The sequence below is a fragment of the Necator americanus genome, chromosome X (assembly GCF_031761385.1).
Source record: "Necator americanus strain Aroian chromosome X, whole genome shotgun sequence".
Taxonomy (NCBI): Eukaryota; Metazoa; Nematoda; class Chromadorea; order Rhabditida; family Ancylostomatidae; genus Necator; species Necator americanus.
This window is the reverse complement of record NC_087376.1, coordinates 30042494-30060940: the sequence shown is the minus strand read 5'-3', so window position 1 is coordinate 30060940 and position 18447 is coordinate 30042494. Positions and strand designations below refer to the sequence as shown.

The following is an 18447-nucleotide window of genomic DNA, read 5'->3' as shown; positions in this document are numbered from 1 at the left end:
TTTAGCATAATCAACGGTTGGAACGATTAGTTTGAAATTTTTTCCTCAAAATAAAAAAAAAGCAAAATAAAGCCGATATACACTTTGGAGGAGACGCCGAATTTGCTAGTGCTACTGTTTTTTTAACTGATTTTTTCTATTTATTTGTATATCTGTCTGGAATTTGGAGGCATTAATTAACAAATAATCCATCGAGGAAGAAAAGAAGGAGGTTCACATAAATTAGAGGTCCCTGTGAAATGTATCCGGGTCGCCTCACTTCAAGAGCTCATAATCGATCCCTTTTAGAAGAGGTCACCTCTTTAACATCTCATTTTAATGCTCATCATTCCATCCTCTTACGAATTACATTTTAATTAAAAAGTGTACAACATTAATTAAGTAAGTGAAAAGTGATCATCAAAAATTTCTCGAATTTCTCTTCGATAAAATTTTAGTTTTCCAACCACTATCTGTAACAGACTTTAATTTTCAAAATGTTCAAGGATGTTACTCCATGGACACAGTTTATTTCACCTACAATGCGGTAAAACTTTTCAAAATGTATTTCTAAACAGAAATAATTGTTTCCGAAAACCGTTCTGCAGTTCTGCACTTTTGATTTTGAAATACCAGGAAATCTAGGCTAAGCTTGATCCACATTTTTTTTCTTGATTGAGCGAATTTTTTTTTCGCCTGGACCAAAATGGCTTGTATTATAATTAGCATAATCATCTTGCGAAGCGACACGATAAAAAAATGATAATTTCTCATGGTATCTTCGCCACAAAAATATCGTTATTACCGTTATGATAATTATTTGTATCTCACAATAACGTTATTCGTGGATTCTGGGCAACGGAAAAAATTATTCAAAATAGAATGAAGAAAGAAAACTTATTGAAAATCAATACAACAAAATAAATTGTTTTAAATGCATGAAAGAAAAGAATGCAAGAAAACAATTAATTAAACTTCTTTCAAAATTTAACTTAACGCTGAAAATTTATTAGAAGTTTAGATCAAACCTGATCAATTTTTTTTTAACATGTGCTCTTATGAGCTATGCTTATAACAAGTCATTAACATATTTTGAACATATCAACGATCACTTTTTTCGACTAATTCTTATCAATTGATCGATCACAACGGCATATTAATAGCACAGCGTAAGCATCAAGAAAACCTTCACAAAATGAACGGATCGTCTGATAGTTGAGCTGATTTCGTTGACATCAGTGCAAAACTGGTTTCGTCGTTATCGTAGACGTCGGACATTCCGTACAACTCACCACAGCGTCGCGTATCGTCATCGGTTTCCTGGCGAGCAACACGTGGTTGGTGGCTGATTTAAATAATGCCGATTACTGTAGATTCGCTATTGGTTGCATGAATATATTCCTGTATAATTTCGATTCCATAATCAGCGAGAAATTTTATGTGAATTAACGAGTTCTCCGACATGATGGGTTTTATCTGTTGAGGTTCATAAGTGATTAGCTGCTTTTCCGATTATTTTTGTTCACAGTAAAACAAAAAATCTCAATCTCTTCACGAATTTACACTAACTAGCTAATTATAGAAGACTCATTTTTAGTGCCCTTTCTAAATAACATCACTGCTACCTCATTTTTAATATAAAAATCTCCTCATGATTTTTTTTGGACTCTTCTTTACCACGTAAGAAAGTACAGTTCTTAAAACAACTAAGAAAGAGCTCACCATTTTAGCACTAAACACCAAAAACCAAATTTTTGTTATTATTTCAAGTTTGAGGTGAAGAAATTAAATCTCTAAACAATAAAAAGCTCAATTACTCACTACTGAACGATCTTTGGTGATCTGATGATAAAATAGGAAAATAGAGATTAATAGATTAGATTAATAGAAATAGATTAATAGATTAAAAATAGAGAAGACGAGGATAACAGTCAGAAAAAACAAAATGATGGATTTCATCGCTGTGTTATTAGAGGGACATAGTTTCTTTATTTAAAAAAGATCTAATTCCAGTAAATCACAATTTCTGAGTTTTGCGTTGAACAAATGTTGGAACAATTAAAAAAAAAACAACTACGCAGTTCGTTGACAAAAATCAGTTGTTACTCGAATCAGTTATCCACTTGTGGAATGGAAGAAATAGAGTAGATTCTAGAAGAACCTTCTCTGAAAAAAGCGTAATTCGAAATTAGAGTGGTTTCTGGAATGACTAGAAATTGTAACTTGGTTAATAAGTTCGATCGATTTCTGCAAGAGATCATAACAATGAATTCATTGTTGAAGTTTATGTTGAATAAATCTCCCTTTTCAGATGTTTCTGATTTAAATTCAGGAAAAAGAATGAACAGTTCAGATTCGATCGTTGTTTGAACGTATTCGAACGGAAACAGGTTAGGTTAGTATCTTTTATTAATATGTTTTTCTTTGATAGAACTCAGAATTTTTAACAGGGGTAGAAATAGGCTTTTTTCTTTTTTTTTTGTTATAAGTTGTAAAGTCTTTTAATTTAAATTGGCTGTAGCTGATAGGAATTGCATTAGTGAAGGTGAAGTTTGTGAACTCACCTGTATAAATAACTATTTAAGTTCTTTTTAATTTGAAAATTTTTAAACACTAGTGTATTCAGAATGGAAGTGAACATGAGTTATTTCTTGTAGAATCGAGCCTCCAAGCTCAAAATGATGTAGGAGATGTTCTTAGAATAGAACTTTTCGGTTGTCCGCTTATTGAGTTTTGAAAACCTTGAAGTTATGCAGATCAAAGACATGTATGGAGTATCAGAGATGTGGTGAAATTGTGAGTGGATAAAGATATTTTTCTGAAATTTTTGAATAACCACATACGTTGCAATAGGTTCCATGGGCGAAACACCTTTAGAAAAGTGTAAGATGTTTATTTCCATTAGCGTGAAGTTGTATGTAATTTAAACACTAGACTCAACAGCGTTGGGAATGACTTACTTGACTTAATCGGCGGGCTGATGTCATCGCCTGACGCGATTACCCGCATCTTCGCCGAGGTGTGCCGTTCTTGAACACAGCTCTGCCCAACCTTCTCGATCTTCTGCGAGAGCTTGCACAGAATCAATGCATTCGTCGCTATTCCATACTCTGCGAAACCTTACGTCTCGTCTGAACTGCCTCTCCACGCCGAGTGTCCTCAGGTCCTTTTTCACCGCCTCAGTCCAGAACTTCCGTTTTCGGCCAAGTGGCTTCTTCCAGCTCGAACCCGACGAACTCCTCAAAACTCGCTGAATAAGGCGATCTGCCGGTCTCCTTAATATATGACCAAAGAAGCGAAGACGATTTACTTTAGCCACTTTCGATGGCAGTGCAAGATGTTGATGTTTTCCACGTGTCATCCGCTGGTGTACCACATCAATTTCTGCGTAAAGATCTTCATTGTGATATACCCTAAGCCAAAAGTAGCCAAGTAGCCGTCTAAGCAGCTTTCGTTCCGTGCAGTCAAGCCTCTCCATAACCGTTGATGGTGCTGTCCAAGTCTCTGATCCGTACATCATGATGGGGCGAATTGCGGATAAGTAGACTCGCAGCTTGACTTCGTTGGTGATGGGGGTCGACCACAGGCATTTCGTTAACGAGTTGAATGCGGAAATGGCTTTAGCGCATCTTTGCTGAATATCTTTCTCGTAGCTGCCGTTGTTCTTCAGCATACAGCCCAGGTAACAGAACTCATCGACGAGTTCTATCGGTTGTCCGTCCACCCTGATTCCCTTCGAGGTCTCGAAGAGATCCACATCTGCTTGCATTTATCAGGGCGTAGGCGTAGTCCATAGGCTGCAGCCAGCTTCGATACAAGGTTGACAACATGTTGAAGTTTCGTACTGCTTTCCGCGAATATAACAACATCGTCGGCGTACTCGAGGTCAGTCAAGGGGCACCCAGATGGTGCTAAGACAATGTCGGCAGGACACTGGTCGACTGTTCTTCGCATAATGTCGTCGATTGCGAAATTGAACAGGAAAGGTCCTGCCACTGCCCCTTGTCTTACTCCAGTTACCACTTCAAACGGTGTTGTACATCCGGCTGGTGTTCGAACTGCAGCAGTTGTTCGTTGATTCATGTTTCAAGCAAGCGAACGAACTTTCCTGGTACTCCATCGGCGCGAAGCGCGTTCAGAAGACGGCCTCGCTGAGGAGAGTCGAACGCGGCTTCAAAGTCCAGAAACGCTAGTTGCATTGGCTTCGAATACCGCTGCCAGATTTCGATCACTCTCCTGACGATGAACACCTGGTCAATCGTAGATCGACCAAGACGAAAGCCAGCTTGCTCGTTGCGCGTTGTTTCTTCGCGGTGTTTAATGAGTCGGTCTAGGACAATGCGCTCCAGTACCTTGTACATAACACGCAGCAAAAAGATTCCTCGATAATTCCTTGGGTCCGTGACGGATAACTTCTTGTGGAGGGGAATTATGATAGCGTGTCTCCACCAATCAGGCATCCTTTCGCTTATCCATATTGAACGGAAGATCTTTGTCATCTCACGAATCCCAGACGGAGGAAGATATCTTAGCATTTCTGCGCTAATCCCGTCGTCTCTACCAGATTTTCCATTCTTCATTTTCTGAATACAGACCAGGACCTCTGACTCGGTCGGTGGCTCCTCGTTAACCGCATATGTCGGTCTATGAACGTGTTCGAGTTCAGGAGCTGACGGTGCTAGTCGGTTCAGCAAGGTCTTGAAGTGTTCCTTCCAAATTGGAAGGGTTGCTTCACCGACAGCTACCCAATTAGCAGTGTTGAGGACATGGGAACATCTTTTCATTTTGCCGCTATACTGTTTTAGTAGAGCGTAGGCTTTCCGCGGGTTCCTGTCCTCCCACGCCTTCTCAAACCCCATCGCTCTTGACGTCCACTCGTTATCGCGGTCTTGTTGCAGTTGACGACGCAGCTTCCTTCTAAGACGCTTTTCCTGGTTGAAGTCACCAGCGCTGCGCGCGACACATACAGAATTGGATGTGGATTTTGTTTCCGCAGATGCAAAGGCAAACTTCTTCCGCAGCAATAGAACCGGGAGCTTTTTCCTTCACAAAGTGCATCCAGGACGCTGCAAGGGAAACAGAGTTTCCCTTGCAGCGTCCTGGATGCACTCTGTGAAGGAATCCGCATCGCTAAGCTTCTTCCTGGTCCGTACTCCAACATGAATACACACGTTGGCGGAATTTTCTTCTGCATTCATCGTCTTTCAGACCTGCCATGTCGATTTTCGGTTGAGGAGGAACTCCTCGGTTTCTCTTGTGGAACCGTATCTTGAAGCTGAGAATATCTGGACGGTGGTCAGTGTCGAACGCGACGTCCCAAACAGCTCTAGATTTTCGGATATCTGACTGAGGAATGTTCCTCGCCAGAACGTAGTCGAGCTGAAGTTTAAGAGTCCTCATCTTCCGCTTGCGCTGCTCTTCAGGCGTTAAAAAGGTTGACCCCTGCCACGTGAGCTGATGGCGTTCCTCTTAAACGTGGAAGCGATGATGAGGCCCGTCTGCTCGCACAAGTCGACAAGACGGTCACCGTTGTCCGACGTGCGCTCCATTGCATAGTACCATTTTCCTAGCACATCGGATTGCTGTTCGAGTCCCATCTTTGCATTTGCGTCGATTCCGACAATGACCGCCTGCTGGCTTGGTATTTTAGACATCAACGCATTGAGTTCATCATAGAAGGCGTCCTTACTGTTGTCCTCAGCGGTTTCCGTAGGTGCGTAAGCACTTACGATCCAGAGTTTACGTCCTCCGCAATCCCGCAGTCGTATAAAGGCGCATCTAGACGACGTTGAGCCAAATTCCTCCACCAGGTTCTTGTAATCGTTCCTCACAGCTATCGCGCAGCCACCTACTTTGTTCTCATCAGCATCGCCGCAGTATATGGTGTAATTTTCGATGCTGATGACGGGCCGATCTCTCATGCGTGTTTCCTGCAGTGCAGCAAAAGGCACACAGAGATATCGCAGAAGTCTGGATAGAGCGGCTTGTTGGAGTTCACTCGATAGTGTTCGGCAGTTCAGCGTCACGAAATGAATGGTTGTTGCCAAAGATTCCATGCTCCCTTCAGGCAGTTGACCTTTCAGCTCATGGGCTTTGGCAGTGTGCTGGACGACAGCACCTTTTTGCAATATATGGGAAGCTTTCGCCATATAACAGTGCAGGTTATATAGCTCGTACGTTCCCAATGCGTACACTCGAACGCCTGATTGCGTTTAGTTAAAGCAGGGCCACCACGTGCAGGTAGCAATCAGACTCGTATACGCGGTCCCGCGTTGGGAATAACTTATTGATTATGTTAATATATCCTAGCATTCCTTTCATTCTGAAAAAGTGTTCAAAGAAAAAAAGTCCAGAAGTAGTTTTAATCTGGTGATACGGTGATTATATCGTATAGTCCCATTATTAGAACATGTATGGCACCAAAAAATTTTGGTTCATCTCCACTCCGATTCCTATGCTGATGGTAAAAGTGAACGTTTCATCCGCTGGAACGATAGCCGGATCTGGTAGAAATAGTGTGACCATCCGAGGATCAACAAGGTTGGTCTGTCTTTTTTTCTCTGGCTACCTTTGGAAGCTTTTTGATCTCTAAACGTTATTGACCACGCTCGTCATAGGTTTAGGCATCCTTTCAAATATGTGGAACTGATTGCTCGTTAACCGCAAAGCACTTTCTTTTGCCATCAGTTTAAATTGGAGAAAAAAAAAAGAAAGAATAATGATAGCTTGGATCACAGGAAGGATGCAAACTGGACTCGACGGATTCTGTCATCCTTCCAGAGGATTACCCTATATTGGGTGTAACTACCTCTGTACCGTGTGCCAGTAATATCCATTGTGGTGGGTCTCCATGTGCAACTAGGTAGAGCCATACATCTGATTCCTAGCGCAGTTTACGCTAGATTATTATTATATTATCCGTATTTTATGCTTACAATAGGACCTACGATCGAAATGGGACTTTGTGTGATGTCAGTTCATTTGTTTGGATATACAACAATTTGTTTATTCCTTGTATTTACTAAGTTTACACTACACTTTTCTTCTTTCTTTCTTCTTTTCTTTTCTTTACTTTACACTTTTCCTTAGGTTTATTTTGAGTTTAAACGTTCATTTATCCTCTTCCTTTCTGGAACTTCACCTTAACTTTATCCTTCAGAAAACCCTAAAACCCCACCTCCACAACCATCCGGTTGGACTGCTCTTTTAATCAGGAATTTATTGGTGAAAAAATGCCTTTTTAACTGACTTAACTATTAAGAACGCGCTAAAAACAATTTTTTTGTGTTATGCACCTCTAATACAGAAAAACTCCCTTCCTATGGAACGTTTTATTTAAAAAAGAACATTTATGCTGATAAAATGCTAATGAGCATAATTTTGGAATTGATGAGCTTAAAAAACAAAGTGTAGCTACTTAGGTTTCTGATGTTCGCTTAACTTTTGAGTTAAAAATTTGAAACTATCTCCTAATTTGATGTATTCCGAAGTCCATAAACATAAACAAAAGTATTCTCATTTTCTTGTATGTTTCATTTTTAATGAGCTTTTGTATTTTTATATTCCAATCCTCAAACAATTTCACTCAAGATCCATGGAATATATGCGCATGACTAAGTTTCCTTTTAAAAAAGATATCGTTTCGAATATTTTGCTCAAAGCCTCGTTTTTAAACCTACATAAATCTTTGCAAGGATTCGCTTCTGTGTATCCAAGCTCTTTTTATTCCTGCACTTAAGCATGACGGTATTTTATGGCATAATACACCAGTTTCACTCAAACGTTTTATTGTCTCTTTGAAAAGGAAAAAAGATTTTCAGGAAGTGGCCCGGCCATTTTCCTTGAATTTTCATCTAAAAAAGACAGTTTTTTAGGTTATAACTTTTAAGGGAGAGAGAACTCTAGGAAAAAAGACTAAAATGATTGTGAGGTGTTCAAAAAAAATGTGTAGCAGTACCTCACTTCTTGGGTTCTACTTCTGCAAATGACCAAGGATTGAAAGGAGGAGCCATGAACTCTGAGCCATGTTCCACGTGTTCTTCCGATGTTGCTTTAGGCGTTAGCCGTTCCCTCAAAGTTTGTTCAATTTCAGGAGGTAGAGAATCACTAGACAGTTGTCCGGGAACTACGACCGGCTTTTCCTGAACGTAATTTTTGCACTAGAAATTAGCAATGATTTCTTTAACATTGTTAAATAATTTACACCACTCACGTTTGCGTTCACATTTGCATAAACAAGGAACGGAGCGAAAACCACTGGATGTTGGCATTGTTCCTTCTTCTCTGGATCAGGACATACCGGCGGTGGGGGACATTCCTTCTTTTCTGGACATTTCTCCTCTTCTGAAAGCTAGGGAGGCTATAAATTTTGATGAGAACGCAAAATGGTTATTATAAAAATATTGGCCTACGTTTCCGCCATGTCAATGTTCAATTGGACAGAATCTATAGCTAACAAAAGCAAAAACTACAAGGATGTCGATGATTCTCTTAATCCTACCCAGAATTCAGGGTGAGATTATTATTTTCAATATATGTTCATATCTCTGGCGGTAGCTTTAAGTGAAAACGAAACAGGCCGGTCATCAAGTATGTAGTTCTCCTGAAAAATGTTCCCCTTTTCCATTTTCTTTCTTTTCTTTCGTTCTTTTCTCCGATAAAATAAAGAGCTGGTTTCATCAAAGGTACCACATTCTATAAAATTCTCTGCATACAGTGCAGAAACGGAAAAAATCCATAAATTAGAGCTTTTTGCTTGCTTTACTGCTTGAGATTAATAGATTATTCCAAAAATTCAAGTACTTCATCGTTGTGATTCTCTCACAAGTCATCCAGTTTAGGTTTAAGCTCGGAGTTCATTTGAATCTTGCTCCGAGGTTCCAGTCGTCGAAAGATTCGCAACTAACATCATTACATTTCTATTCACTTACTAGTTCTAGAAGCAATTCTAAATTTTAAAGTTTACGTGCTCCAAATATGAGTAAATCCCACCTTTTTCCGAGCAGAAAACTTCCTCAACCACCATGTCCTCTGACATTTCGTCAGTAATCCATCTGAAATAACGGACCTAATGATTAATGACATCTGCATGAAGAATCCGAGGAACGTCATTGCGATCCAAACTGAATCATTCGTTAACTGAGAGGAACATTCCACATATACAATTCGAAGAAGAAACGTACTACGCCGGCTTGTATGGGAAGAAAAATCAGCGAAGAATTAGAATATTAACATACTAAAGTAAAAAAAAAATGAAATAGAGCCGACCTTTTTTGACGGCATTTCATCGTTTTTTCCACATTTGATCCTGACGCAAGTTCCTAAACACCAACGTTTGACCCATTTTTAAAGGTGTTGCAAAACATTCAAGTGCTTTAGACATGATTTTACTTATTTGGATTGATCTCTTATGGATTTGTCTCCTCAATCAAAACACTTTTTTTTCAAAAATAATCCCTACCAAAATTTCTCCATTGCTCAATCGTGCTTTGATAATGCTATTCTTATATGGGCAACTGACGACCACAAAGGGACATAGAATAGAGCTCTTCGATTGTAGTCTGCAAGTATTTGTAAGTTAACCGCTAGTCAAGGTATTCGTAAATAATATCCGCAAAATCCATACAGTTTGACAGTAACATCGTCCGTGGTTTTGAACATGTTGTCACATCTCAGACCTGAAAAGGGCAAAAAAATCTCATATCAATTTCCTTTAAATTAACGATAACATCGACCGATAATCCTGGGTTTGAATAGGAGGCAACGGCTCCTATTTTTTACTAAACAATCCAGAACTACTTTTGTGTACTTGACAAGACTTTTAATTTTAACTCTTTCTTGACAGTTTAAAATTTGCAGATTACGGTCAATTTTATCCAAATTGAGTGGATTTCCAGTTTGTGCCACTCCGAGATCCACAAGAACAGTAGTATTGTTCTAGTAAAGAAGGATCCTAACGACAAAACTGCAAAAAGGACTCACAGTCAGGCATCCCCGAATCACTTCCATCCTGAAATGATCAACGTTCATGTAGCAGATATTCAGACACAAAAAATATAAACAATAAATAAACGAAAAATAAAATAAATAATAAATATAAAATAAAATGATAAAAATAGTGAAAAAAATTAGGTAAAGAACTAGTTTTTTTTTCTCTTAATTCTCGAAGAATAGCTCTAAGCAAATCGTTAAAATTGAATTGAAGAGACGTCTGAAGTTCACCTGAGATGCTGATCGGGCTAGCACTGCAGCAGCGAAACAAAGCGTTATACAAATAGAACGCATTGTTGGAATAATTTTTCCGAATGTCAGTTCCTATTTATGCCAGAAAAATTAATAATGCTCATATGAACGCCTAAAGTCTTAGCAAATATCATCAAAACAATTTTTGTTGTCATCGAACTTCAAACTTATGAATAATTGGAATTAGTCAACGTGTTTGTGGGGTTTTGTGCAGGAATTTTCACTTTATTGTGTTGTTTCTTTCATTCCTAACCGTTTATTCATGTTTGTTATGTGAAATGCGTCTATGTAACCTTCCAGAAAGTATCATGCTATTCTATTATTGCTATTAAGAATGCTATTAAGAATTCCATGCTGCTAACTCTTCTGAAGTGCTAACTATTAAAAGTGTCGATAATAACAAAAAAAAGTAGAAAACCTTATACCTATGGGTGTATTTTTGAGGAAAATTGTATATTTGTTGCATATTTGCAGTTATTTCCGTTTTTCTAGCATAAAATCCTTTGTTATAATATCGTATTATCACATTCATTTTCTATATTTTTCTTTTTTTTTAGAATAACAATTTAATTAGATGGAAATAAGACCGGATGAACAAGAGGAAACATCGTTGAAACCTTTTGTATAGTGTTTAGGAAGATTTCAAGTACAATCAGATTTAACTACCTGTTTTTCAAAAAAAAAAAACTACCTGTCACAAACGTGGAAAACCAAAAAAAAGCAAAAACGTCCTTAGAGGTTAAAAATAATTATCATTTGAGGGTTGTTTTTTACTTACAGAGATACACATTCGTAGATCAAACCATCACCACTTTGGGAAAATTTACTTCCACTTACCGCATTTATTCTACATACGACACTATTTTTTAAAAATATTTGAACGTGAGCAATTATTTATGTGCAGTTTTTGTTTTTTTAAGAGCTATTAGTTCAATGTCTAAACGCTGCCAACAATTCTCGTTGGCAATCTTTCCTACATTTGGAAAGAATTTTTTCAGGTGCATACGAAAGTAAAAGCAGGCTTTTCTAGGACTTTTTCCACATGTTTATTTATTTAAAACCAGAAGCAAGATATGATTTAATATCTTAGGTAGCCTTAATTCTTCTTTGTCGTTACTTTATTATAGATTTCTAATTGAGCACACATATCCAGAAGAAGAATAATGATGAATCGGAGTACCTGATATTTTAATGTATTGAAGAACTATATACATTCGTCCACGTTTTCGGCTGCTGATCCTTAGCTAATTAAGCTACTGTGAATTGTATTGTGAGCCAAGAAAAATTGACTATCGATTTATATTTTCAATTCGTGTTTGCTTCCCAAGTCGGTCTTTCGTCACTTCGGTTTTTTTTTCTTTTTTTTTGTGAAACTGGCGAAACAACTACTAGCTCATTCTTAGCATTTTCTCAGGACAACCTAGAAATCATGCAATAAGGTGAATTTTTGAAATATTTTTTTTGTTTTAAATAGTCTTGAAAAAGAGAAATCCAGTGTAAATGCTATGTGTTTCGTTTACAAATGATCTTTTTTGATTTTTGATTGTTTTTTTGTAGTGTAGACGTCCTTATCAACGGTTTTTTCGTCGCCTCGATCAAGGAATGCGACAAAAACGGAAACTAACCGACGAACGAATTAGTCGGTAACCTTCGTTGAAAGAATTGCCATAAACATACAGTTTAAAGTGTACGTGTATGCATGAAAGTTAAAAATATTTAGGTTTTTTTTTACACTATTGTCACGATTCGTTACATTTTTATTGAATTTTCACGTGCTATCTCATTTTTTATTTATTATTTATTCACAATTTTTTCCAAACATTTTTGTATACTATTCATCCACTGCTTAATAGTTGATCTAATTCTATTTTGCAACATTTTATTTATAGGTTATTGCAGATATGATTGAACTTGATGAAAATCGTTTTTATGTGAAAAATGTGAAAAATGCTGACGCTGACGTATTTTCCAATCACTTTTGTTCTTACAGAGTTATAGTGTTGTAAATGGTGTTGTAATAACAATAATAAATATTACTAATAATAATAGTATTGTTGCATACATAGATAGAGTAAATACTGTAAATAGCTCAGATATACAATATTTTTTTAAGGATAATCAATGAGAGAGAAGTGATATGGGTGCAGTATGGGCCGTTTGAGCAGCATTTAGCATAATCAACGGTTGGAACGATTAGTTTGAAATTTTTTCCTCAAAATAAAAAAAAAAAACAAAATAAAGCCGATATACACTTTGGAGGAGACGCCGAATTTGCTAGTGCTACTGTTTATTTTTACTGATTTTTTTCTATTTATTTGTATATCTGTCTGGAATTTGGAGGCATTAATTAACAAATAATCAATCGAGAAAGAAAAGAAGGAGGTTCACATAAATTAGAGGTCCCTGTGAAATGTATCCGGGTCGCCTCACTTCAAGAGCTCATAATCGATCCCTTTTAGAAGAGGTCACCTCTTTAACATCTCATTTTAATGCTCATCATTCCATCCTCTTACGAATTACATTTTAATTAAAAAGTGTACAACATTAATTAAGTAAGTGAAAAGTGATCATCAAAAATTTCTCGAATTTCTCTTCGATAAAATTTTAGTTTTCCAACCACTATCTGTAACAGACTTTAATTTTCAAAATGTTCAAGGATGTTACTCCATGGACACAGTTTATTTCACCTACAATGCGGTAAAACTTTTTAAAATGTGTTTCTAAACAGAAATAATTGTTTCCGAAAACCGTTCTGCAGTTCTGCACTTTTGATTTTGAAATACCAGGAAATCTAAACTAAGCTTGATCCACATTTTTTTCTTGGTTGAGCGAATTTTTTTTCTCGCCTGGACCAAAATGGCTTGTATTATAATTAGCATAATCATCTTGTGAAGCGACACGATAAAAAAAAATGACAATTTCTCATGGTATCTTCGCCACAAAAATATCGTTATTACCGTTATGATAATTATTTGTATCTCACAATACCGTTATTCGTGGATTCTGGGCAACGGAATAAATTATTCAAAATAGAATGAAGAAAGAAAACTTATTGAAAATCAATACAACAAAATAAATTGTTTTAAATGCATGAAAGAAAAGAATGCAAGAAAACAATTAATTAAACTTCTTTCAAAATTTAACTTAACGCTGAAAATTTATTAGAAGTTTAGATCAAACCTGATCAATTTTTTTAACATGTGCTCTTATGAGCTATGCTTATAACAAGTCATTAACATATTTTGAACATATCAACGATCACTTTTTTCGACTAATTCTTATCAATTGATCGATCACAACGGCATATTAATAGCACAGCGTAAGCATCAAGAAAACCTTCACAAAATGAACGGATCGTCTGATAGTTGAGCTGATTTCGTTGACATCAGTGCAAAACTGGTTTCGTCGTTATCGTAGACGTCGGACATTCCGTACAACTCACCACAGCGTCGCGTATCGTCATCGGTTTCCTGGCCAGCAACACGTGGTTGGTGGCTGATTTAAATAATGCCGATTACTGTAGATTCGCTATTGGTTGCATGAATATATTCCTGTATAATTTCGATTCCATAATCAGCGAGAAATTTTATGTGAATTAACGAGTTCTCCGACATGATGGGTTTTATCTGTTGAGGTTCATAAGTGATTAGCTGCTTTTCCGATTATTTTTGTTCGCAGTAAAACAAAAAATCTCAATCTCTTCACGGATTTACACTAACCAGCTGATTATAGAAAGCTCATTTTTAGTGCCCTTTCTAAATAATATCACTGCTACCTCATTTTTAATAGAAAAATCTCCTCATGATTTTTTTTGGACTCTTCTTTACCACGTTGGAAAGTACAGTTCTTAAAACAACTAAGAAAGAGCTCACCATTTTAGCACTAAACACCAAAAACCAAATTTTTGTTATTATTTCAAGTTTGAGGTGAAGAAATTAAATCTCTAAACAATAAAAAGTTCAATTACTCATTACTGAACGATCTTTGGTGATCTGATGATAAAATAGGAAAATAGATGCACTTTTATTTCGCTTGAATAACGCATGATGTTTGATCCTGGTAATCATTCCTGAGTACTCAGTTGTATCGATTTTTTTCGAAAATGGTTAGGATCTTAATAAAAAAGCTGTAATAATCAAATCAGAAGTGTTTACAAACTAATTTTTCGTCATGTAACGAGGCAATTTTTATGTTTACTACGGTACCGTTCTTTGATCATTCCTAACCATTAATTCCGAGGCTAATTTGGACTGTTCTCCTCTGAATGAGTAGCGATTAATAATTGCTGCAAATCTGTTATTAACAAAAGTAGATATACCCTTCCAAAATCCACAGAGATGTAGTTGTAGTGTTGTCCTGGTTGAGTAAATTTAATGTTATTTAGAACAATTTTTTCCCTTAGTATTTATGAAGGTAGCTAATTACTGTGACACATTTCATTGTAAAGAGAGATTTTCAGTTTTGGTATCCGATCCACTCACTCGAAAGGATCTTTTCCCACAAAAATTACAACTTTCATAATGCCCCAATATTTCTTCTCCACTTTTTGTCCCTTTACATTTTTCCTAGTGGTTCTGCTGGATGCGGGAATATTCTCAACAACGGAAATATCCTCTTAAATAGTTGGCGTATGAGTCCTATAGTGTTCATTTTTACGTTTTTTCATTACGTTTTTAATTCAGTTAAAAAATCTAGTTTTCAATAGACCAGTATTTTTCCAAAAATCCCAAAAAAAACCATGAATTTTGATGCAACGTGAAATTTTATGCTTTGTTATGTTTGTATTTAAGGTTTTCGTGTTTTGATTTTTAGTACTTTATCACATCCTAAGAATCATACAGCACTTTTTCCAACACTGGAACCCTGAATCCCTGGATGTTATCGGTCTTCTTCTAACTCCTTGTCAATTGCAGAATCAAACGGGAACAAATTCATTTAATGTAATTTTGGTACTTTGACAAGGGAAAACTTCCTAGATCTTAGCCTCGGATTCCACTTACTCCTTGAAAAATCAAAAATTAAAAATACGCATTGGCTACAGAAATTGTGTCTTCAAAGATTAAGGATCACCGGTCGAGTGGTAAACGTTCTTTGGTCGTTTTTTTTTTCTTCGGAAAGTATGATCCCGTTATTTTGATTCGTTGTAGCTCGTTCTTATCACGTACGTTACACGTTGTGGTGTGGATGGTGGGTGAATGAGTGAGTAAGGTGGCGAGCACTTTATTCTACAGGGGGGTCGCTATCATTCCGATGACCCTTATACGGTCAGTTAATTCGACAATCGCAAATTTTCAACGACAAACGCTAACAAACGACGTCGTACGTCAACCTGTACATCACGTGACATCGCCATCGCCCACCGCAGCCCAGCCCAGCCCATCCACAGTCATCAACACCCACACCCACACACCGTTCTCCATTCGTTCTCTATCTGTACACCGTACGACTTGTATTACAGTTTCACACTACTTCACCCTCTCACCACATCTTCCCGTCAAAACATTCACGCTCAATATTTACTTCAGAAATGGCGACACTCAATGAGTTAATCGCTAAATTACGTGAAATCTTCGCCGATGACCATGTAGACGTCAACGAAGTGATGAGGGCCATGGAATCGTACAAGAGTAATCCATCAGACTGGAGACAGTTCGCCGTATTCGATGAGCATAAGTACGTCCACCAGACAACCTCTTATATTCGTCCTTTCTCCTTATGAACATAAGTTACTGGAGCAACAGTGCAGTTTATGCGCGGTTATTTAGATACACGAGAAACCTTGTGGATATTGGTAATGGAAAGTACAATTTGATGATCCTCTGTTGGGGACCAGGAATGGGGAGTAGGTAAGCGATCTAGAACCTAGTATAGATCTTAGATCATACTTCTTGAGTTCGTCATAATCCGAAAATTCTTCAGCATCCACGATCACACTGATGCCCATTGTTTTGTAAAAATTCTGGATGGAGCGCTTACAGAAACGAAATACGAGTGGCCTGACAAGGATAATCAGGAGGCTCCGATGAAAAAAACTGATGTGACCAGATTTGATGAGAATGGAGTTTCGTACATGAGCGGTTAGTTTTTTTAGGATTCTCTGTTTTTTTTTCTTCAGTATTTTTTTATTCTTCTTCTTTAACGATTAATATTTTCAACTTGTTTTTATGATTCTACCCCGGCACCGCTTTCCATTATTTTTGTTTATATTCCAACATCTCAACGAAATCCTTAAAAACACGACGATACATAATAGTACAGGTAGAAAAATCAGCGCTTCCTGCAGCTGTATCTTATCTGCGCCCTTGTGCACCTTCCAAGGGCATAGTGATCTTTGTTTACCTTATTATCCAGAAAACAGAAGTTCTCAACGATTCAAAGTAGATAAAAATTACAGACAAGCTTGGCTTACATCGCATGGAAAATCCAAGCCATTCGGATTCCGCCGTCAGCCTACACCTCTACATCCCACCCTATGAGACCTGTAATGCATTCGATGAGGTAAAATTATATGGTTTTGAATTTTGCTACTTTCTTAAATGATCTGATATGAATTTATCCGTTTTTTTTAGCGAACAGGAAAGAAGACAAAATGTCAAGTGACGTTCTTCACAAAATATGGAATGAAAGTGGACTACAAAGGAAACAAATCGGGGACTTTAGTGGATTATGGAAGTACTGTAGTAAATGCCCCATCAATGACAACTGACATACGGAATGTGACATGAAATTAGCAATTTCGTCTTTTTTATTGTTGAAGAGAAAACAGATGAAGTTGTATACGATGATCTAACTTACCTAACAGTGTTACAGATCATTTCGCTTATACCCCACAGTATTCACCACGATACGGTTCCGGATTTGTACATAAAATTGAATCTTTATGCAATAAAATTCATTAAAACCATATAAATGTAGATTTGTTTTGTCACATCGAGTATTAATTCGAACTCAGAAGTCTGAATATACTAAATTCCTTGGACCTTGACGCAGCTATGGTTTTCAATGGGTTTTTTACGGACAACATTTCAATGTCGACAATTTTTTTCAGATCCTGAAGATCTAATGACATTTGCGTTTTACCATTCGGAACCCGATATCCACATCACGAATCACTGCTAAACAAGAAAATATGCAGAAAAAAACGTGTTCGACGACAGTTTGGATTGTGATGAGATGTTCGGAGCGATATGTGGATTAAAACGGTCCTGAACTTTCCAGATTTTATGGAAAGCGCAAACTTTGACCTTTTGGAAACATCGATAACAACCGTTACCCCCTGCTTCACTAATATACCGACGAATGAATCATTTGTACACGCTGACAGATCAAACTACGGAAAAGTCCTAGAAGATCTGAAAGAACAAATTCCGCTCTCTATCCATTCCGAAGAAATATGAACTGGAAATCGAATCATCTGATTTTGAGTTGATTCTGTTCACCTAAAGAGTTTCGTAACCGCTGAAGTGCTAATAAGATTCAGACATTTTTTTCTAAGTGGTAAGGAACTTCTTGGATGGTGTAAATAGAGGGAGACGCCTCCAGTAATTCACATGGATTATAGGTAAACAACGGATTATTACATAGGTAGCATTTTATAACATCCAAGAAAAGAAGATCCACGAGGAAATAATTTGAACTACGATTATTAAAAAATAATTTCTATGTTCCATTAAATATAAAACTTATGAATATATTGAGAAATCACCCTGAGGATCAGGTTATTTAGTTCCATGAAGCAAACATAGTCAAAAAATATTAACAAATTTTCTTAAAATTTGCTTTTCTCCTAAGGATAGCTTCATTTTCATATTTTTGCTATGGAATATGATCCGTCTATCCAAACATTTCCCAGTTTTCTATAAGTTTATTATAAAAAAAAGAAATAACCATTGACTGTGTCTCAGTACAGCGTTTTATGAACTCTAAGGTTGGTCAATAAGTTCGAAACGTTTTTATTTTGGACTTTATTTTATAATCTTTAATTTTTTTTGTTCGTAAGATACTCTGAATCAGACAAAGTGTGTTCCATATTTATCTTTCTTTTCTGGTGCACCATTGGTGTATGTGAAAAAATAAGCAAATAAATAAATAAATAATTTCTACATTGATTGTCAATGTGCATATACTATTTGAAGCAGCTCCTGTTGCTTTACAACATTATTACAATTTTTTTTCCGAGCTATTTAATAGTCCTCTATTTTTGAGTCTCAAAAATAGAACAGTTGT

At 36.9% G+C, this 18447-nt stretch overlaps 6 protein-coding genes across 6 annotated transcripts; 1 reads left to right on the top strand and 5 right to left on the bottom strand.

The window, feature by feature from the left end:
* Nucleotides 1-2962: 2962 nt before the first annotated feature.
* Nucleotides 2963-3748, bottom strand: RB195_025919 (uncharacterized protein; the record flags this gene model as incomplete). The annotated part of the gene is made up of 1 exon (XM_064214256.1): nt 2963-3748. The coding sequence occupies one exon, from the start codon at nt 3746-3748 to the stop codon at nt 2963-2965; it is 786 nt and encodes a 261-aa protein (XP_064070137.1).
* A 310-nt stretch (nt 3749-4058) lies between these two features.
* On the bottom strand, nt 4059-4838 carry RB195_025918 (uncharacterized protein; the record flags this gene model as incomplete). Its single annotated transcript, XM_064214255.1, has 1 exon — nt 4059-4838. One exon carries the CDS (start codon nt 4836-4838, stop codon nt 4059-4061), a length of 780 nt encoding a protein of 259 aa, XP_064070136.1.
* A 271-nt stretch (nt 4839-5109) lies between these two features.
* RB195_025917 (uncharacterized protein) lies at nt 5110-5379 on the bottom strand (the record flags this gene model as incomplete). Its single annotated transcript, XM_064214254.1, has 1 exon — nt 5110-5379. The coding sequence occupies one exon, from the start codon at nt 5377-5379 to the stop codon at nt 5110-5112; it is 270 nt and encodes an 89-aa protein (XP_064070135.1).
* A 26-nt stretch (nt 5380-5405) lies between these two features.
* Nucleotides 5406-6128, bottom strand: RB195_025916 (uncharacterized protein; the record flags this gene model as incomplete). The annotated part of the gene is made up of 1 exon (XM_064214253.1): nt 5406-6128. One exon carries the CDS (start codon nt 6126-6128, stop codon nt 5406-5408), a length of 723 nt encoding a protein of 240 aa, XP_064070134.1.
* A 1809-nt stretch (nt 6129-7937) lies between these two features.
* RB195_025915 (uncharacterized protein) lies at nt 7938-10263 on the bottom strand (the record flags this gene model as incomplete). Its single annotated transcript, XM_013435738.2, has 8 exons — nt 7938-8120; nt 8192-8322; nt 8971-9032; nt 9247-9299; nt 9440-9539; nt 9605-9656; nt 9961-9988; nt 10201-10263. 8 exons carry the CDS (start codon nt 10261-10263, stop codon nt 7938-7940), a joined length of 672 nt encoding a protein of 223 aa, XP_013291192.2.
* A 5485-nt stretch (nt 10264-15748) lies between these two features.
* Nucleotides 15749-16946, top strand: RB195_025914 (uncharacterized protein; the record flags this gene model as incomplete). Its single annotated transcript, XM_013435737.2, has 5 exons — nt 15749-15894; nt 15987-16067; nt 16141-16298; nt 16616-16719; nt 16791-16946. The coding sequence occupies 5 exons, from the start codon at nt 15749-15751 to the stop codon at nt 16944-16946; spliced, it is 645 nt and encodes a 214-aa protein (XP_013291191.1).
* Between the last annotated feature and the right edge of the window lie 1501 nt (nt 16947-18447).